Below are 21,206 nucleotides of genomic sequence, written 5' to 3' on the forward strand. Positions count from 1 at the left end.
TGACATTGATTTTCTGGAACTCCTGTTGTGTTACCCTTTAAAGTATATACTTTATTGAATATTGTTTGATTGTTTAAGCGCTTTGTGACCTTGGTCTGGAAAAGCGCTATATAAATAAAAATTACTTACTTACTTACTTACATCAAAAAAAGGCCACAGAGTCCCTAAGAAAGGCTATTTTGAAACCACTATTTACCATTTCTACATAAACCTATAGACATAATAGACATGATAATGGTCACCCAAAGACTCTACTTTGACATCTTTGGGCTTAAATCAGAAAAACACCTGCTTTTCTTTTTTGAGCTTTGCAGGAATGTCCAGCTGCAGGAAGACCACAGGGCAGGAAAACTAGTTCAGATGCATTTCCACCCTGGTCTTTGAACATCTCAGTAGCTCATATGGCAGTGGAAAAAAAAAAAGAAAAAAAAAAGTTTGAAAAAGAAAAATGGAACAATTACACCTGTGACCCTCCATGTCTGCTTTTGAGTGAATAAACAGAAAACACAAGCCTGAACACAAACAAACCATCAACTTTTAGAGTCATGGGGTTGAATATTTCAAGATGTTCCAGCGATGGAAGTGGAAACAGAATCTTCTCGTACCGAGAATATTTCTATGTCATAATGTGAAAAAAAACATTTAATGTCTAATAAAACAGAATAAATCCCACTAATCTCGCCGTCAATGACAGGATTTGACATGAACTCCTTCGGTTCAGCGTCTGCCTCAATGATTTCCTTCAGTAATTCCTTCTTTCGTTTTAAGTTTGGAAACTTAATCTCGTGTTCAACGGACTGACTGTGTTACAAGGTGTAATTGGATTCTTAAACAAGTGCAGAGGAAAAAACATGACCTGGGAAATGGAAGGAAGAAAAAAAATCCCCTACGAGTCCTCGTGACAGAAGAGATGTTTCGATAGAAATCGCTCCATATGGACTTTTGTGAACTTCATCTCCAACTTGCTGTCGCTTTTCATTAAAGTTCAGTTACAGCCCAGAGTTCTTTCATCAGCGACCAGGACGAGTCATGTCTTCCTCCTTCTAAACCCACTCCATTGTTATTCTCTAAATCTTTAATACCTTGATTTATAAAAACAATGATATAAAATTTTTAATTTAGTCCAAAATCAACAGAGGGCTTGTTTGAAAGTAATGAAAAATGACAAATGAAAAACAGATGTTTATGGCCTTTAAAATGACACCGTGATTTGACTTGTGAGGCTTCAGTTAAATTCATAGTAAATTCTTTATTAGGTTTTTGTTAAAACATCCATTCATGAACTCTCAGGCGACCCAACATCAGACCACACACACCCTTTTTTCCCCTCGAGCTCCATCCCATAGCTCCAGTTAAAGATTTTACTTTTTGGGGTTGTTCAGTTTAACCTGAAGATGTCAACGCTGTCACTCAAAGGGATCTGACTCTAATTTAACTTTTATTTAAGTTCAGAAAAACTAAATTCAAAGAAATAAATGACAATAATTGTAAGTAAGTAAGTAATTTTTATTTGTATAGCGCTTTTCTAGACCAGGGTCACAAAGCGCTTAAACAATCAAAACAATATTCAATAAAGTATATATTTTAAAGATCAAGATAAAACTGATAACACAACAGGAGTTCCAGAAAATCAATGACTTTATAAAGGTTATATTATATTGAATTGTTCATAAAACCACAATATAATGCGGATTATTTTTGACAGGGTTTTCTTTTTCGTAGTAAATAATTAAGGCGGGAAAGGGACTGGCGGGAATTTACCGGAAACGAATTTCCCCGCGATTAAAGTTAACTTTATCAATAAAAAACTTTTTGTAATTTTTAATGCGAATAATCTGTGTTCATTTTTAAATTTAAATTACGGGAACGTTACATAATATGACGCTTTTTTTCAGTTGTATTTTCTTAACATAAGTAAAGAATAAAATAAAAACACGGATCTGAGTGACGTCATATAGAAGCAGGTACGACACGAACACGTAGATCGAAAAAATATATATATAAATATTTCACGTTTTTAAAATAATCTTTTCGAATCACGCGTGCGCGTGCACGTTCCAGTGACTCGCGGGTCAGAACCTGGCGGCCCCGTCAGATCCCACATCAAAGCGCCGCCGCTCAGGGGTTCGGGAGGACGAGGTCGAGTCCGGACGAGAGACGCACATGAGTTCTGACAAGTTCCGAGGGTTCGGGCCGAGCGAGGATGTGTCAACCTGGTGAATCACGAGCAGGAGGAGGAGGACAAAAGAAGGAGAGTCAGGGATGGAAAAGAGGGAGGAAAAGGAGGAGAAGGAGAGGAGGAGAGAAGGAGGTACATAAAGGGTTCATCCAGGCTCAGACCACACAAGTCAGACGCACTTTTGGGATCCATCTTCATCACCTGCGCGCCTCCATCACCGCCTGCTCTTCAATGGAATAAAACTTTATTGACAAAAGTGACGCGGAGTTTTGACAGAGAAGAGTCGTTGATATATTTGTTGAGAGGAAGACAGGAGACCATGAAGAAGTTACATCGAGGTGAGTGACTTGATTTTAAAGTTATTTGTGTTCAACATTTTAAATTAAAACCAATTCATAAATATATACACTTAAGAAAAGTTATATTTGTTTTTTTTGTAACTTGATAATAATAATAATAAACTTTTACTTTTAAGAAGTTGTAATTTCTTGTATTCAAAATTCCATTCATTTATTTTTTAACAATAAAATTGTTAGTTAACAATTTAATTAACAATATAATTAACAATATAATTAACAATGTAATTGTTATAATAGTTGAAAGAAGCAAATTGAATACAGCATGTTGTTTTGTATTTTTCTATTTTATTTGGAAAACTTTCTTCCAGTTGCCAGATTTAACGCTCGAGAAATACTTTTTTTTGGGGTTCTACGGCAAAACCCTTTTTTGAAACTATAGGAATCGAACCCAATCCTTCCCGGGGGTTGCGAGCCGCCTTTCTGAGCAAACATGTTATGTAGCATAAAATAAAATAAAAAATTCAGTTGAACATTTGTTTTTGACTGAAATATTCGTTCACAATTTTCTGCGTTTTTATTAACATCTGACGTTTTTTATTCTTTGCTAGTTTCAAAGTTTGTTTTGTTTTTGGTTTTTATATAAATAAATGAATCACCTAAAAAAACGACTGTGATAAAGGATGGAGTTGAAAGAAAAGTTGAGGTTCCTACAGTAAATAATGACTGTAGGTCAGAGGTCAGGGGGCGCTTTAACTCCTGTCTAGTTAGCTGTCACCGATATGAGAATGTACACGATTCTGTTTAGTTACACACACACACACACACACACACACACACACCTACACATACGCATACACACACGCAAGGGAAGGGAAAAAAGTAATCTTTCGTAATATTTCTACTAGAACATAAGAAATAAATTTCTTTTGCTCCACAAAACATAATAAAATCCCTCAAACAAATCAGATATAATATAATCTTGCTTATTAAAAATTGAGATGATTTGCGATAGAAAATTTACATTTTTTGACAAATGTTTAACTTAACAAAAGTCCTTTTTCAGAGAATAACAAATGTCATCTATTCAGAGAATAAGAACTGAATTCAATATCACATGCATTTCTGATATAATATAAGAAGAGCTAAAGGTTATGAAAGTTACAAAAGAAAGTGTTGTTTTCTCACTTCTTATGGTGCAGAGGTGTTTTATATATTTAAAATATAAATGTATACTCATTGAATCAAAAACAAGATGCATTGTTTTGTAATCAACACTTCATTTATATTTTATATAAATATATATATATATATATATATATATATATATTATCTTAACCTTGTTATTTTACACTAACATTAAACTCAATACTTTTGCTAAAATGAAAGGCAGAGTAACAACATTTTGTGTGGCACATGTTTTAGGAAATATTTTAAAGAAAATATATATTGACTGTGATTCCAATCGTTGCTAATACTTCGCTATCCCAAAGCTATTAGCCAGAAGTGTTAGCTCTTTTTGTTTTTAAGTCAAACACAATGTTTTAGAGTAATTAATGAGCATTTATTTATATTTTAAACCATTTATTGTAAAATAAATTCACATAATTGTATAAGTGAAAGTTTAGAAAGCAAAAAAAAAACTAAATAGCATAGTTAGCTTAACAAGGATAGCTACGTTAGCATAACATTGCTAAATCTGCAACGGTGGTGAATAAATAATACAGAATGCATACATCAATATTTACCATACTATTAATTGATTAATTTCTATGAATTAAACTATTTCAAATTAATTAATCTGCTTTTTTTCTGCTGTTTAGAGTGATTTTAACGTTAACTAAGACATTCTACTTTTAGTGCTCCCATTGAATCATGTTATTTGATTATGGTTTATATTGAGACGACTTTAATTATGTTAACTTCAATGATGTAATCTTAAGTTCCAGTTAATAGTGTTTTTTTGTGTGTGAAGAAGGACATCGCTTGGGAGAATATCCATTACAATAAACAATATAAAAGATGTTTACAGAGTGAAGAAAGTGAAGATCAGGATGTTTTTTTTCCTAACAAGTAACAGAGTTTTCTCCCTTTTATTATTCAATTAAAAGACTGAAAATATTGTCTTTAACATTCTGGACCAAAAGGTTGTTTGAATCCACAAATCTGGTTCTCTTTTACCAGATTACAAGTCTTCATCCATTTTTGTGCTTAGAATTTATTTGAAATTTTAAAAGTTTAGTAAACTCTTGCTATATATTTAAACAATCCTAGGTTTAATTCAAACAAAATCATCTTTGTAAAATCAGCTCATTGAACTTCCACATAGTAAAATGATACTAACCATATTTATCTACTTATATCCAGGGTCAGAACATCATGAAGAAAATATATTTGCTTTTTTTCTTTCTGATAAAAATCACCCAGTGTTGTGACTCAACTTTGGCCTATTTGAAACGAAAACACATTATTTTCCAATTGTTTTTTTTTCGTAGAAGTGTGGGTTTCGAGGCCAGCAAACGTTTTAACATTTAAGTCATGTCGACATATTTCTCCGGTTCCGATGAATTCCGACACTTTACTAAGTAATTATAGCCGTGGCTCGTTCATGTTCGAGCTCGTCTGAGACGATAACAATGTAAGAAAACCTCAAAATAAATGATTGCAATTTGAGAAAAAGCATTAAATCTAATAAACAAAATGCAATATTTAAGGGATAACGATGGGAAAATAGACAAAAAAAACATACAGTTGAGTTGTAATTAAAAAAAATCAGAGGATAAGAATGTTGTAGGAATAAAAGAGAGTCAAACGGGACGTGATTCAGAATCAAATCCAACGGAGGTATATATAAAGAAAAGCATCGGAAGGTTCATGTGGTGCAGATCCTGGATTGACAGAAGTGAGTAGCACCCAGAGGGGAAGCGAGGGGGGACTGATATAAAATGAGTCGGTCACGCTTTGAACAGTTACACATGCTGTTTACATTTTTCCCAAATTAACATGGCCCCTCGCCTCAGAAAACTCTCCCTCCATCCACTCCCTCCGTCTCCCTTCCCCTTCTTTTTAAATCCTCCTGATCCATCCCCCCTTTTTTCTAACCTATCCAACACGACCCCAAGGTAGAAAATATGTTTAAACTAAAATAAACGATCAATTTCAACGTCCTCGGCAAGAAAATCTATTACAAATTGATTTAATAATTTCTCAATTTTATTTATGTGGATTCGGGTCCAAGATAAATAACTCAATGAAGTCTGATTTATTTAATTATTTAATGATTTATGTAACATAATAAATAAGTTAAGGAGGCACTTAAACACTAAAGATAGTTATTTTAATGTGAAATGACATTTTAAATAATTGCATTTAATCAAGGGAACCCAATAAAAGAAGAATAAAAGTTTATTTTATAATATTTTCACGCTTAATTTAATCGTTTTAATGGTAAAAGTTAACATGTAGAATAATTATTAACTGTAAAATATTGGTCCAAACCTCAATTTGTATTTAGCAATAAAATATTTTAATAAATTATTTTAAGAGTAAAAGTTTAGAAAGCAAAGAGAAAAAAAAAGCTAAATAGCATAGTTAGCTTAACAAGGATAGCTACGTTAGCATAATGTTGCTAAATCCGCAACTGTGGTGATTAAACAATACAGAATCAACGTCATGAACTCAAGTTGTATTAAGTAATAAAATGTTTGTTTTAGAAAATAGTTTTCGAGTAAATATATTGACTATGATTCCAATCGTTGCTAATACTGTGCTAACCTAAAGCTATTGGCTAGAAGTGTTAGCGCCTTTTTGTTTTTAAGTAAATGTTAATGTTTCAAAGCATTTAATGTGCATGTATTTATATTTTTTATGCGATTTATCATTCAATAAATTTACGTCATTTTAAGAGTAAAAGTTAAAAAAGCTAAATAGCATAGTTAGCTTAACAAGGACTGCTACGTTAGCATAACGTTGCTAAATCAGCAACGGTGGTGATTAAACAATACATCAACATTATGAACTGAAGTTGTATTTAGTAATAAAATTACTATTTAAAAAATAGTAATATGTTTGTATTTTATTGATAAATATATATTTATTTAATATTTATTTAAACTCTCCACACGGAGCAAAGATTTCTTTTGTTGTTAGAAAATCAAGATATTTTGGGACCACGAAATCCCCTTCATGCTAAAATATGTAACTTAGATCCTGTATTTAAAGAGAATATAGTAAATAACATGAATTAATTCTCACAAATAAGTTAAATTAAAGGAAATTAGTTTTTATGTTAAAATTATCTTATGCTAAATATAACATTAAAAAAGAGCCTGGTGGGGGGGGTACGGGGTCGGGGGGGTACAGAAGTTTAGGAGCCAAATTAAAAACTGAAGGACTTAAAAAAAAGGAAGTAAGGGATGAAAGAAAAGCCAATTAGTGAAAGGAAGAGAGGGTGGAGGTCATTACGGCGAGAGGAAGGAGGCTTTAGGTTCGATGAGCGCGACAGACACTGAAATCAAAACCAAACATGGCGATTTGAGCGAGTGGAACTTTTGTAAGAAAGCCCAGGAGGTGAAGGAGGGGACAGACGGCAGGATCGCGGCGGGACCTAAACAACAGACCGAGTTTACGACCAGCCAGAAATGGTTTCTCGGCTTAGGCTTGAATTTTATTGGACGAGTTAAAAAAAAGAAAAGTTTCCTATTGCGTTTGTTTTTGGTTCATTGATGGTGTTTGGCAGCGTCAGTGTGTGTCCACTGCCAACGGGGATCAATTGGAAAATTAAGGATGAAGAACATCCAGAGAAAAGAAAAAGTTAAAGATGGGAACAGTATGTGCGTGTCAGTGTGTGTGTGTGTGTGTGTGTGTGTGTGTGTGTGTGTGTGTGTGTGTGTGTGTGTGTGTAAATACTCAATAGTTTGTTTACATGGAATTATTCAGGATAACGTGTCCATATGAGTGTGTGTTGTGTGTTTGTGTGAGAAGTTAGCCAAAGAATGCACATTTGATTGAGCGCAGACGTCTTGTAAATCTGCTCTTCAAGCACAGACTCACAACACTGACCCCGGCTTATAAACGCACAACTTGTAGTTCTGGTTTCACCTGCCGTCGTCGTCCACACGCTCAACACCTGCACCTGATGATTCTAAGTTAAAATGTTTCAATTCAACTTTATTTACAGTGTTATCTGAACCCTTGTTGTGATCTCTGGGTCAAGGTGACCCCATTTTATTGTGGGCCTTCGGGTCACCTTGACACTTAAACAGGTCCCAGCAGATCACAATGAGCGACAGTGGTGAGGAAAAACTCACTTTGACGGGCAGAAACCTGGAGCAGAACTGGACTAAGTGTGAACATTCTTCTGCTGTGACTGGATGGGAGGAACAAGAGGGACAGGGGGGTGAAGAGAGAAGGAAATGGGGGGAAGATAGAAAGGGAAAGAAAAGATAAGAGAATTAATTTACTATTGTGTTATCTCTGGGTCAAGGTGACCCGGACGCCTGACAAAAATGTGTTTGCGGTATCCTTTCTTTTGTTTCTGGGTCAAGGTGACCTGAAGGCCTGACAACAAATGTGTTTGTGGTATCCCTTCTGTTGTTTCTGGGTCAAGGTGACCCGAAGGCCTGACAACAAATGTGTTTGTGATATCTCACGTGTTGTTTCTGGGTCAAGGTGACCCGAAGGCCTGACAACAAATGTGTTTGTGATATCTCACGTGTTGTTTCTGGGTCAAGGTGACCGAGAGCCCCGAAAACAAATGTGTTTGTAGTATCCATTGTGTTATCTCAGAGTTAAGGTAACTAAAAGGTCCGAAAACAAATGTGTTTGTGGTGTCCCTTGTGTTGTCTCTGGGCAAAGATGACCGAGAGCCCTGAAAACAAATGTGTTTGTAGTATCCCTTGTGTTGTCTCCGGGTCAAGGTGAACGACTTCCACCGCCGCATATGTATTTCTGGAAGTCAGGAAGGTCGTTTGATGGTTTTCGGGCCTTTGGGTCACCGTGACCCTGAGACAACACAAGGGTTAATTATTGTCCTTCACTGTATGTGTTATGTAGCTAGTTATGTGAAAGTTATTTGTCATATAAATGGCTTTTTAAATCAAATTTTGATACTGCATGAGCAAAGTGTAAATATGACTTAAAGTTTGACACAGTGTCCAACAAACATAGAAATTAGCAGAAGAAATGACGAAAAACTTCAATTGAAATCCACAAAGTAGTGACCGTTTAATCTTTTCGCTTGTTTCAAATCATAATGCTTTGCCGCCCAGCCAACCAATCACAACAGTCGATGACTTTTGAATTGGAATTTAAATACAGTACTGTAGCGACCAATTACCGTCACTAAAAGAGAACAGCGTGTAGAAAGGCATCATGGGAGTTCAATGTTTTGTTGGCACCATAAGTAAGAGGGGTTGTCGTAATCAGTTCTCAGTTCCCAATATGTTATTTGTAAGTTATGTGTTGTAGTATTGTAGTATTGTGCAAATAAAAATAAATCTGCGAGACTTCGGAAGGTGATGATTTTTACATTATTGTATATTAAATTCACTTAAAAATAACATTTATTAGTTTATAAGTTTCATTATTAGTTTATAAGTTTCATGAAGCATCAACAAAAGATGCATAAAAGCATAAAGACCTACAATGTATTTATAATAAACGTATAATAAAGACAAGACACTGTTGTCTCTTTGTCCAGATGCTCCTTAAAAGATGTGGAAAGCAAGCGAGTGAGTTAATGGCTACGTTCGAGATTCAATTTTAAGCGATTATTTTTAGTTCGGATTCATCGAGGGAAGTCGAAAATAAACCCTGACGAGTGACCCAATGTTGCCGTGTTTACCGATGTTGTCGCGGGGGCGTCGCTTAGACATAACAGTGAATCATCCGACTCTCTGACTCGCGGGTGAGTCACTCGTATCGCTAACATCGTCGTACGGCGACACTCAATAAAGAAGAAAAATGAAACCTGAATACATCCAGGCGTGACTAATCAAACTCAACATATAATTACTAATTGCGTTCCTGATCCGCTGCCAAAGAATGTTTCACACTCAATCCTATTTTCCAAAAATCACTTTTTAATGAAAGTGTAAACGACCGACGTGTCAGTCAGACCTCGAGCCGACATCTTGGCAACCAGAACGTTCAACAACGATTTCCTCGGCGAACTCTAAATTAAGAGCTGTCAATCACCCCCAACAGAAGTTCGTATCAGATCTCTCTCGCGGTGAAGAAAAAATAAAGCGAGAAAGGAACCCGAGAATCCATCCTGAAGCCCAGTGGTGGGGAATTAAATTTCCTCAGGGGCCACATTTTTATACAGCGTGTGTAGTTAGGGGCCGTCAAGCAGAAAAAATAAAGCAGCGAAAAGTATAAAATCGAACCTGATACCTCAGTTAAACCAATTGGGGCCCGGAACATTAAACACAAATATATTCGATGTTCCTGTCATTAGTTGTAATAACGTTCATTTGGGTTGAGAGTATTTTCTCAAAATATTTTTTAATCTCATCCAAAAATGTACCTAAACTAGTGAAGGAATACTTCAAGTCTTGCATGCTGACCTAAAGAAGACGACAAAGTTTTGTATCATTTAACTTTATTAAAAGTGTCAAGAACAGTGTTATCTCAAGACACGAGACAGTTCAAAAAAAGTTGAGCCACAGTGATGAGGAAAAAAACTTCCTTTTAACAGGCAGAAACCTCGAGCAGAACCGGACTCGGTGTGAACAGTCTTCTGTTAGTGATGGTCTGATGAAGCTTCATGAAACAGTGTCATTCTTTCAGAGACCACTAGATGGCGTCTCTGTATGTTTTTCTTTCTGTTCTAATGAAACATAATTTTTAAACTGATGGCGCCACCTACTGACGTCTAAACAACATGACACTGTTTCATGAAGCTTCTGCTGTGACTAGATGCCAAGCTAAATACTCTTTTTAAAAACTTTTTAAAATACATTTTCTTAAATTTCATATCAAAGCAATTTTTAAATACTAAATACTCACAAATTCTAATACTCAAATACTACAAAAATGACAAAAGCGAAAGGACAAAAGTACTAAAACAAAACATATTTAGGTATTAGTAATGAATAATATGAATAAATATAGAATAAAACTGTTCGTTTCTACAGGATCTTTGACCTCTTGAGGGCCACATCAATACAGTTAAAGGGCCACACTTGACTTAAAAACCCAGGAATCATTTTTTATTGCCATCATCAGTGAAGCTTGTGTGTCGGAGCAGGAATTTGTTTTGGTAGCGACTTACGTTAAACATGAAATCAAATCTTAAACATAAATAAAAACACCGTCATGGTCCTGAACCTCAACTCTAAACCTGGACCCGCCGCATTGTTTAGTTTGACCCCTTTGAATCCAAACGTCTCTGGCGCCCCCCGACCCCCCCCCCCCCAAAAAAAACCCCGTACACTTGTGTTTCACAGATGGCGTCCAGACAGAAAAACGTCAGCTAGATCTGACGGGGAAAAGAAATGTTGTCTGCGATGAATAATGGAGCTCCCGTGTGTGTTTAAAGCGGTACACGAGGACTGGGGTCACGGTAGGAACCCCTGTGATGCTGTAACGTAATCCTCCCGGGGAGAAGGTTCTGGTTCCAGCCCTGCCCTGTGGCGAGCGCTCGCCCTGCCAGGTACATCCACGGCCGCCTGCAGGCCCGGCCTTGAAGTCAGACCGCACGCCGAAAACCTACCGTTATATAAGAACCTTTTCCGTGGAAAAGGGTTGGTCCTCGCGACGCTCGAGCAACCGCTCGACCTGGTGACAAACGAGGCGCCTAATGGGCTTCATTTGCGGTCGACAGGTGAGGAGGCGGGTTGTCCCGCTAATTTCAGGGTGTGTGTGGGAGCTGGCGTTGAGTTTGGGAAAATTAGTCTGGGAAGCCGTTTTTGATGTGGTCGACGGATCAGACTCAACAGGTGCTGTCAGGAGAGATGTTGAGGATTCACTCCGACGGAAACATCTCCGGTATTTGAGGAATGATACGTGACAATAAGAAAGAAAGGGTTGGGATTATTTTCAGAGTAATCTGTTACTTTTTAGAGTTATAGACAAAAATGCTAATGTAGCGACTGATGCTAATTTATCTTCATCTTCGTCCAAAAAGACACTTAAAAACATCCAAATACCTTCATACTGCTCGCCTGTAATATTGTATTGAAGCCTCGACATGATAAATTGTTAAGAAAAAAACTAAAGTATATATTTATTAGTTTGTATTGTAGCATAAGCTTCCTGCTACTAGTATTTAGCTCGGGATCTTCCACTAAATACAATCTTAAAACATAGACTTGGTCCATTTTGTTCCGTAAAAATCTCTAAAGTCGAGGCTTCAATACAAGATGGACGTTACAGACGAGCAGTATGGAGGTATTTGGATGTTTTTAAGTGACTTTTTGAACGAAGATAAAGACAACTGAGCTCCAGTCGCTACATTAAAATGAACAAACATTTTTGTCTATAACTCTAAAAAGAAACAGATTATTCTGAAAATAATCCCAACCCTTAGTCGACATGAGGGTGAGTAGAAAACGAGTGAAGTTTGAATTTATTATATAATATAATATAAATTATATTTAAAATCCAGGACATTTTTAAAAGTATCCTTTAAATAAAGTCAATTTAAAGAAAGGGTTTTTAAACAATACTTGTTCACACACACAAAAAAACAATTACTTGTGTGTAGTTATTTTTCAGTCTTTTTGCCGTTAAATCATCTATTTCTGTGTCAACTTTACGCTTCTGTGGTTCATGTTGTTTTGTCTAAACTGGAGCTCCTTGTCTTGTTGGTAAAAAAGCAGCCTTTGACTAAAAGTGACACAAAGTGTTGGAGAAAATACAGATTTCACGGCTTTTTGGAAATGTATTCATTATTCATGGCTGAATGGGGCTCAGTGATGGTCCGGATCGCCTGAAGGGCCGGGTATGGCCCGCAGGCCTTCAGTTAAATAAGGGTTTAAAGGGATAGAAAAATGTTGTTGCAAAACTTTATCCTTTAATCCATCGTAGCTGCTAAACTAAGAGATTGAGTCTAAGAATGACATGATATCTGAACCTTTATTGTTTGCTGTAGCGATGGACAGATGTTTCTGAAAGGAGTTCGTGATATTTGCCGATGACATAGTGATCTGTATTGAGTTTAAGAAGTTTGTAGAGCAGTTGTCTGGCCCTCGGAAAAATATCAGTGATGTATTTTTATTTTTTTATATATAACAGTGCGTGACAGAAATATAGGACCACACATTTTTATGAGGTACATTATTTCTTAGATTTGCAAAATAAAAATAAAAGACTCTAGGTTTTCTGTTGTTAAATTCTACACCTACCTTTCTTTTTTTTCCTTTTAAGGTCTGGTTTGAAAGATTTCAACATGTTAGGGCCTAAAATTTAAAACCCAGAGAGGTTTTTTTTTGGTTATTTATTCCATAAATAGTCATTATTTCTGTGAATTTGTTTATGTGTGGCTTTCTAGAAAAGTAAGTAAGTAAGTAAGTAATTTGTATTTATATAGCGTTTTTCCAGACCAGGGTCACAAAGCGCTTAAACAATTAAAACAATATTCAATAAAGTATATACTTCAAAAAACAATACATTTTTACGTTCTGGTACCTCTGCAATCATCACACTTTATACAAACTGACCCCGGCCCCCCATCAGAGAGGGAAAAGTTACGTGGCCCTCAAAGGAAAAAGTTAAGGGACCCCTGAAGTAGAGGAATGGAAATGAATAGAAGATACAGAAGATGTGTGTTCATGAGGAGAAGACGTGAGGAACTGATCGATGGAAGAATCAGAGATTAATAGAAGTTTAAAGACAAATTAGTGATTTGTTCCAAATGTACAGATTGATGGGTGTATAGAAATATATCTATAAACTATATTTATACGAATTTTTGCCTTGTTGTTTTTATTTAATCAATCTTAGTATAATCATAGAAAAATGGTTCTATTTGAAAACTTTGGCTGAAGTGGAGATTTCTAAAAAAAAAAGCTTTTGTTGTACAGTGTAAACTGTGAGAGTTTTATTGTCTGTGAGTAGAAGAGGCAGTACTGCAGGAGTATCTAGATGGGTAGATCCAACATAAAACCTGCCAAAGAGAACAAAAACTAAACACAACCCATACTTACAAAAAGTGTCAACAATAACCCCAAATACAACATGTTCAGAAGAAAATGTGTGTTGATGTAAACTTGTTTGAAATTGATAGAAGTAAAGGAGGAAGATAACCAGTGAGATAAATGAGGAAGAATGATGTGACATGGTTGGATAGGAAAGGTGATAAAACTCTTTCTCCACTGATAGTCAAGCAACCGTCCTCATTTAAACCACAACAATCTGATTCACAGGTCGGGGCCTTACATTTTCCAGAAACGTAAAAAGCCAGCATCATGGTGTTACACCTGAGCCCAGACTAGCAAAAACTGTTTCCTTCAACTGAGAAAAATCTCTAAACTTAGGAAAATGGCATCACAACACAATCTGGTGCATAAAATCCATGCGTTTGTGTCGCTTGGACTATTGTAACAATTTATTTTCATGTCTAAACCAGAAGGATCTGTCTCGCCTGCAGTTCATACAAAACTCTGCAGGCAGAATTCTGAGCTGCTCTAGTAGAAGAACTCACATTTCTCTGATCCTTAAAACTCTTCACTGGCTGCCAGTTTCTTTCAGGATCATTTTTTTAAATTCTGGTTCTTACTTTCAGATCTATTCATGGTCAGACCTTCCATCAGTGATCTGATCCAGACTTACACCCCAGCTCGGGCTCTGAGGTCTGTGGATCAAAATCAAAGTCTTTGAAAGACATTTTCCCCCCTTTTTTTTTTGCTTGAACGTAAATATAATCTGAAAGAAAAGAGAAAAGAGAAAATTTTCTTTCCACTGAATACTATTTTGAGTTTTTCAAGTTCTGCTCACAACCTTTTGTTTGATGTTCTGCTAAACTTTGAGTTTCTTCTGTGACAAATGTGATGCAGATGAAGATTACAGTCTGAACACCAGGTTCCCAGAGTTTGGCCAAAGACTGGAACAACAAATCAGTCCGTTTTTTTCACAAAAGGAAAAGCTGTGAATGTTGTGAATAAATGTTTTTCGTTCGACGTGATCCAGCAGGCTGTTCTGTCGGGAGATGAAACAGAGACGGCAGTGGGAGTGCGAGAGTTAATCGGGGTTAATTGGCTGCTGTTATTTCGACCCGAGGCTGGAGCGAGATAACGGGGGAGAGAAGGTTCTGTGGGTTTATGAGGCTTTGTATGGAAGTATATCAGTGTCATCAGAATATTGAATGATGGAATTCTAACGTTTTAACTTTGATTGCAATGAAGTTTTTTAAGCATTGAATAATTGAATATTATTACTGAACTTCTATATCAAAATGTTGAATTGATTTCATATATATTTTTAATTGTTGGTCTTTTTAAATTGAACATAAAAATGTCGGTATAATAGTGCAAACCAGACAATATCAACATAGTACAGAGCTTCTTGATTGAACTTTCAGACAATCAAACATAAGGCTGTTTTTTGGCAATAGGGTTAACAATACATATCGCAATACAGGGGCGATAATACGATATATAGTGATAGTGTAGTAATGAGTATATATTTGTAGTATTGTCCAGTACTTGACTCTGGTGTTGTAGTATTCACAGACCACATGACTCTTGACAAAGTCGTAACTGCTTTCATTTGTTTTAAAACCAAAATATGTCCAAACATCAGCTTTAAAAGCTGCTGGAGTCACTGTATCCTCTCATCCTCAGTCCTTCTCTATCGCCAAAAAAAGTAACACTTGTACACTTTTAGTGTGAGTCCTCCCTCAAAATGATGTAACTAATAAACAATGTAATCCTCAAATTAACACCGATCGTCGACAAATAACAGAATATATTGTGATGTATTGTGATAGTGTAGTAACAAAGATATATTTGTAGTATTGTCGAGTACATGACTCTAGTGTTGCAGAATTTTTAAACCCCATGCTGAAAATAAAATATTGACATATTTTTTAAAAAGTAAATGCATCCAAAAGTAAAACGCAATACATTTTCTCCCAGAATACAACATGTTTAAAAGAAATACATTTGGGAAAAAAAGGTTTCCTGTATATCGGTTTTGATGTCATTTTTTTTTTTAAAGAATGGATGTGAAGGAGCGGAAAATATCCAGTGAGATAAATAAAAAAAAGTTCAGTGCTGTTGAATATCAATATAGTATTGTGACAAAAAACATTGCGTTATTTTTATATTTTATATTTTTAATTTTTATAAGTTACCAATACTTTCTTACACCCCATTATTGCACAAATGCAACCCTTCAATATTAAATTAAATGATATATATTTGAAAGAAATTCAACGCTTAAAAAGGATCATTTTGATAAAAAAATTCAAAGTTTCAACCTTTGAAAATGTTACTAATCTGATGTCACTGATGAATATTCTTCAAGACCCCCGAAGAGGGAAGACAAAGTGGGTCACTGACAGGGTCACTCACATATTTCACACCTGTTAAACAGCAGCAGAATCACCAGCGGGGGGGCTGAGAGTGGGGGGGGGTCACGATGGATTAGCCGAGAACAGGACGAAGACGGATGATGAAGAGCAGAGATGACAAACAGAAACGAGTGTCAGGAAGTGTTGAAAGAAAGTTAAAGAGACTCGCTGGACGGACGCGTCGTTCTTGGATGTTGAAAAGAAGCTTTCAGCTCCAATTTTCTCTGTTTGAAACCAGAGACAGAAACACTAAAAGGTTTCCGACTCCCTCCCTCCCTTCTTACAAACAGAGACCCCACCGCACACACACACACACACACACACACACACACACACATGTCTTGTAAACACTCTTAGATATGTGAATCTAATCCGCGTACATAATTACAAGCTGAAACATTCGCACAAACACTTGCTTCGGTAACACAAAACACCTACACAAACACGTCCAGAAAAGATGGAGGCCCGGACCTCCGACTGAAAACACACAACGTAGACAAACACGTTAATGTTGTGATTGTTCAGAACCCGGTGTGTGTGTTTTTTTTTCTTTGATTAATCACAAGTGAGGTTCTTTGAAGGCGGCGGCCGTTCATCAAACTGTCGCCGAGATTTTTTTGTTAAAACGTCTCAGAATCAGAGGAAAAAAAAAAAGGTCGTTGGCAGCGACCTGCTGGTGTTTAAACACACGAGGCCATCGCCATGGAAACAAGGAATAAATGAGAATATTGTAAAAATTTCTTATAAACACCGCGATGGTCGAGGCCGGGCTGAGGGAATTGCACCCGAGGGATGTTTCTTAATATTCATTAAAACGCCTCGTCTAAGACAAATAATCCACTTTCACGCTGGTGTTATGACTGAAAATACCTCCACGGCTGGTTCCACGGTGTCACCGAGGAAACATCTGGGCCAGTTTTTTTTTAACCAGTGTCGCCCCCCCACCCCCCTCCTCTACAGAGCATCCCAACCTCTGGATCCTGCTGCTGGCCGTTGCCACGGCGACCGCCCTGGACCCCACACTGGCCAGCGAGAGGAGCTCCATCGAGAGCACCTACGAGCTGACCAAGTACCTGGAGTACCAGCTGAAGGAGATCAAAGATGTTTACGTGAGTCTTTGAAAAACGCATCAGGGAGCCGACGATAAATTTTAAAAAAAAAAACGGTGTATGTTAGGATTTTTAACGTCGTTTCAACGACACGTGCGACGACTTCTCACACATGAGGACGATTACGAGTCGTCCATTAACCTCTGGATGTGTTTTTGGAAAGTGCCCGGAGGAAGAAGCCCACACAGGCGCCGGCAGAACAAATGATTGATAAAGAAAAAAACAACAAGCAAAATGTAAGATGTATACAAATGACTTGATCGTCAATCAACCCAAAAATACTTATTTTAAATAAGGAAAAAATACTTGTTTTAAGACGTACTAAGTATAAAATAACTGCTTGTAAATGATTTCATTACTTGTTTGAAACATCTTGAAAGAAGCAGAAAAAATAAAGTATTGCATACATAAACTAAAACGTACTTAACACTAACTTTTTTCTTTTATTAAATGGAAATACAGATAAAATAACAAAGGATACATTTATTCTTCCCACATTGGGGAAAATTTGAGTTGTCATGGCAGTAAATAAAACAGCTAAACAAACAGCTTACGTGTTAAAAAATAATAAAAATAATAAATAAAAAGATAAAATAAACAAATAAAATTAACACAAAAAATACATGAAATTATGATATATATATAAACATAAGTACAAGTAAGATGTTTACTCAGTTTCATTAACCTTTAACTTTACTCAAAATTATGTTTTGGCAATTTTGATTGATTTCACTAAATACCGACTGTTTAATTGAACCCAATTTCCAAATAAAAATGATGTTTATATTGGAGAAAAATACTAGGAAAATAAGAAAATGGCAGCGAATGAAGAGTCTTGAGGATCTGGGAAAATGTGAGTTCTTCTACTAGAGCGCCTCAGAATTCTTGCTGCAGAGTTTTGTATGAACAGCAGATTAAGTTAAGATTCATTAGATTAAAGTTTGCAAACAGTTCAAAATCAACCTAATGCCAACTGTTTAATTAAACCCATTCTTAAAAAATAAAAAGTTTATATTAGAGAACAATCGTGTTAAAAGTGTCAAACTAGGACCGGCGTCCAATTTCTATTAGAATGTTTTTGTTACTGTTTACAAAACTTTTAAAATGAACAAACAGACAGTTAAAGGTTATTTAAAGTCCAGGTTAGTAAACGTTTTACTTGCACGTGCACTTGTAATATAATCTTTATTGTTGTTTAAATATCTATTGTTACTTCATTTATTATTATGTTTATTTTATTTCATTACTTTTCTGAAACAGTGTTAGATATAAATGCATTCAGTACGGAAAGTTTGGGACACACACACGTGTGTGTATCTTGTGTTATTAAGGAAGTTTCTGTGTTGAAGGACAATTGACATATTTCCAAACAAACTAAAAAGTATGAAGGACAATAAATTACGTTTTTTCTTTGAGGGAGTTAGCATTAGCATGTAGCATATTTGTAACTAAGTACAATAACAATAATTATCAATAAATAAATGTATAAATACATAAATATACATGAATACACGTGTGATCATATAAACATTTCTAAACTGATTTTAACACATTAATCTATGACACGAATGAAAAAAATAATAAATATATAAGTTCACATAAATTATTTGACAGTTCCTCATTGAAAAATTACTTGTTACAAAAGTAACACGAGAAATCATGTATTTATTCATATATTTATGTATAAATGTTCATCCTTACATTTACTAATTTATACATTTAATTGTGTATTTATTTATATTTTTTATTATTTTCCTTGATGCAAATATGCTACATGCTAATGCTAACTCCCTCCAAGGAAGGAGTCTTTCAAACAGGATTTCCGGGGTCATGATCAAGTGACCTTTGACCCTCTTGTATCCTCCAGCTCAGCTACCTGGGGCCGCCGTTCAACGACAAGGACTTTTCTCCGCCGCGGCCCAACAGCACGGCTCTGTCTCTGCCCAGCGCCGCCACCCGCCTGGAGCTGTGGCACGGCCTGGAGAACCAGGCCCGCCTGGCCCAGAACCGGCGGGCCTACTCCGTGCTGCTGGCGGCGGTCCGGGACCTGGCCCGGTCCACCCTCTGCCCGTCGCTCAAGACGTCCCTCCTGCACTTCTGCACGGGCCTGGACGGACTCCTGGGGTCCATCTCGGCGCTGATGACCACGCTGGGGTACGCTCTGCCTCCCCCGTCCGCCCCGGGGGGCGGCGAGGGCGAGGGGGAGGGGGGCGAGCTCCGGATCGGCGACGTCCCGGCGCCCATCATGAGCCAGAGCCTGTACCGGTCCAGGACCAGGAACAGCCAGAGGCGAGGAGGAAGCGCGAGGGCGGCGAGCGAAGAGACGGATGCGGACGTGGCGGAGAGAAAGCGAGGGAAGGCGGGGAGACGAGCGGAGGCGGCGACAGGAAGGAGCGCCGGGTCGAGGGGGGGGCGAGGAGGTCGAGGGAGGCGAGCGGAGCCAGAGGACACTCGCCAGGAGGGGGAGACGGAGGGATGGGGGGGCAGACGGCGGCTGCTGAGCCTGGACGACGACGACGAGTCGCCTCAGTTCAGCTACAACATCCACTTCCTCCACCAGGAGGCGCTGAGGAAGGAGGACGGCTTCGTCCTCCAGGGAGACTTTCTGGTGGACTTCCCGAGTCCTCGTCGACCTCCTCGCTCCCTCCCGGAGCCCACCCTCCCCCCTGCTCTCTCGCCGCTCTCCCTCCTCTACCAGTTCGGCGCAGGTGAAGGTCACGACCTCTTCCCGCAGCCCTTGTCCTTGCAGAGAAGCCCCCCCATCCTGACGCCGCCCCTCCTCACCTCCACCTCCGCCTCCCTGCTGCTGTCGGTGCGTCCGTCCATGAACGACTTCGCCAGGAAGGTGGAGAGTTTCTGGATCCTGCGGGAGCTGCAGTCCTGGCTGTGGAGGTCGGCCAAAGACTTCAACAGACTCAAGAAGAGGCTGAGGGGTTAGAGGGGTTAGAGGGGTTAGAGGGGTTAGAGGGGTTCGGGACTGTTATTCACGCTGGACCAGGAGTTCAGAGCACATTTACAAACTCATGGAACACATTTACAAACTCTTGAAACAAATTTATAAACTGTTTAATTTTTTTTTACAAACTCTTGAAACAAATTTGCAAAATGTTGAAACAAATTTACAAATTATGGAACACATTTACAAACTCATGGATCAAATTTACAAACTCATGGATCAAATTTACAAACTCATGGATCAAATTTACAAACTCATGGATCAAATTTACAAATTATGGAACAAATTTACAAACTCATGGATCAAATTTACAAATTATGGAACACATTTACAAACTCATGGATCAAATTGACAAACTCATGGATCAAATTTACAAACTCATGGATCAAATTTACAAACTCATGGATCAAATTTACAAACTCATGGATCAAATTTACAAATTATGGAACACATTTACAAACTCATGGATCAAATTTACAAACTCATGGATCAAATTTACAAACTCATGGATCAAATTTACAAATTATGGAACAAATTTACAAACTCATGGATCAAATTTACAAATTATGGAACACATTTACAAACTCATGGATCAAATTTACAAATTATGGAACACATTTACAAACTCATGGATCAAATTTACAAACTCATGGATCAAATTTACAAATTATGGAACACATTTACAAACTCATGGATCAAATTTACAAATTATGGAACACATTTACAAACTCATGGATCAAATTTACAAACTCATGGATCAAATTTACAAACTCATGGATCAAATTTACAAATTATGGAACAAATTTACAAACTCATGGATCAAATTTACAAATTATGGAACACATTTACAAACTCATGGATCAAATTTACAAACTCATGGATCAAATTTACAAACTCATGGATCAAATTTACAAATTATGGAACAAATTTACAAACTCTTGAAACAAATTTACAAAGTCTTGAAACAAATTTACAAACTCTTGAAACAAATGTACAAACTCTTGAAACAAATTTACAAACTCTTGAAACAAATTTACAAAATGTTGAAACAAATTTACAAAATGTTGAAACAAATTTACAAACTAATGGAACACATTTACAAACTCATGGAACAAATTTACAAACTCATGGATCAAATTTACAAATTATG

General features: G+C 37.0%; 1 protein-coding gene across 1 annotated transcript; it reads left to right on the forward strand.

The window, feature by feature from the left end:
• Positions 1–2,328: 2,328 nt before the first annotated feature.
• clcf1 (cardiotrophin-like cytokine factor 1) lies at positions 2,329–20,038 on the forward strand. The gene is made up of 3 exons (XM_087799897.1): positions 2,329–2,517; positions 16,952–17,100; positions 18,968–20,038. The coding sequence occupies exons 1-3, from the start codon at positions 2,499–2,501 to the stop codon at positions 20,036–20,038; spliced, it is 1,239 nt and encodes a 412-aa protein (XP_087656023.1). The 5' UTR covers positions 2,329–2,498.
• The last annotated feature ends 1,168 nt before the right edge of the window (positions 20,039–21,206 follow it).

The sequence above is a fragment of the Callionymus lyra genome, chromosome 9, assembly GCF_982586985.1.
Source record: "Callionymus lyra chromosome 9, fCalLyr1.hap1.1, whole genome shotgun sequence".
NCBI classification, from domain to species: Eukaryota; Metazoa; Chordata; class Actinopteri; order Syngnathiformes; family Callionymidae; genus Callionymus; species Callionymus lyra.

Excerpts from the sequence above, each read along its gene's own strand:
- clcf1 (XM_087799897.1), top strand. Across the intron at positions 17,101-18,967 it reads AGGAGATCAAAGATGTTTAC|CTCAGCTACCTGGGGCCGCC; the intron begins GTGAGTCTTTGA and ends TGTATCCTCCAG.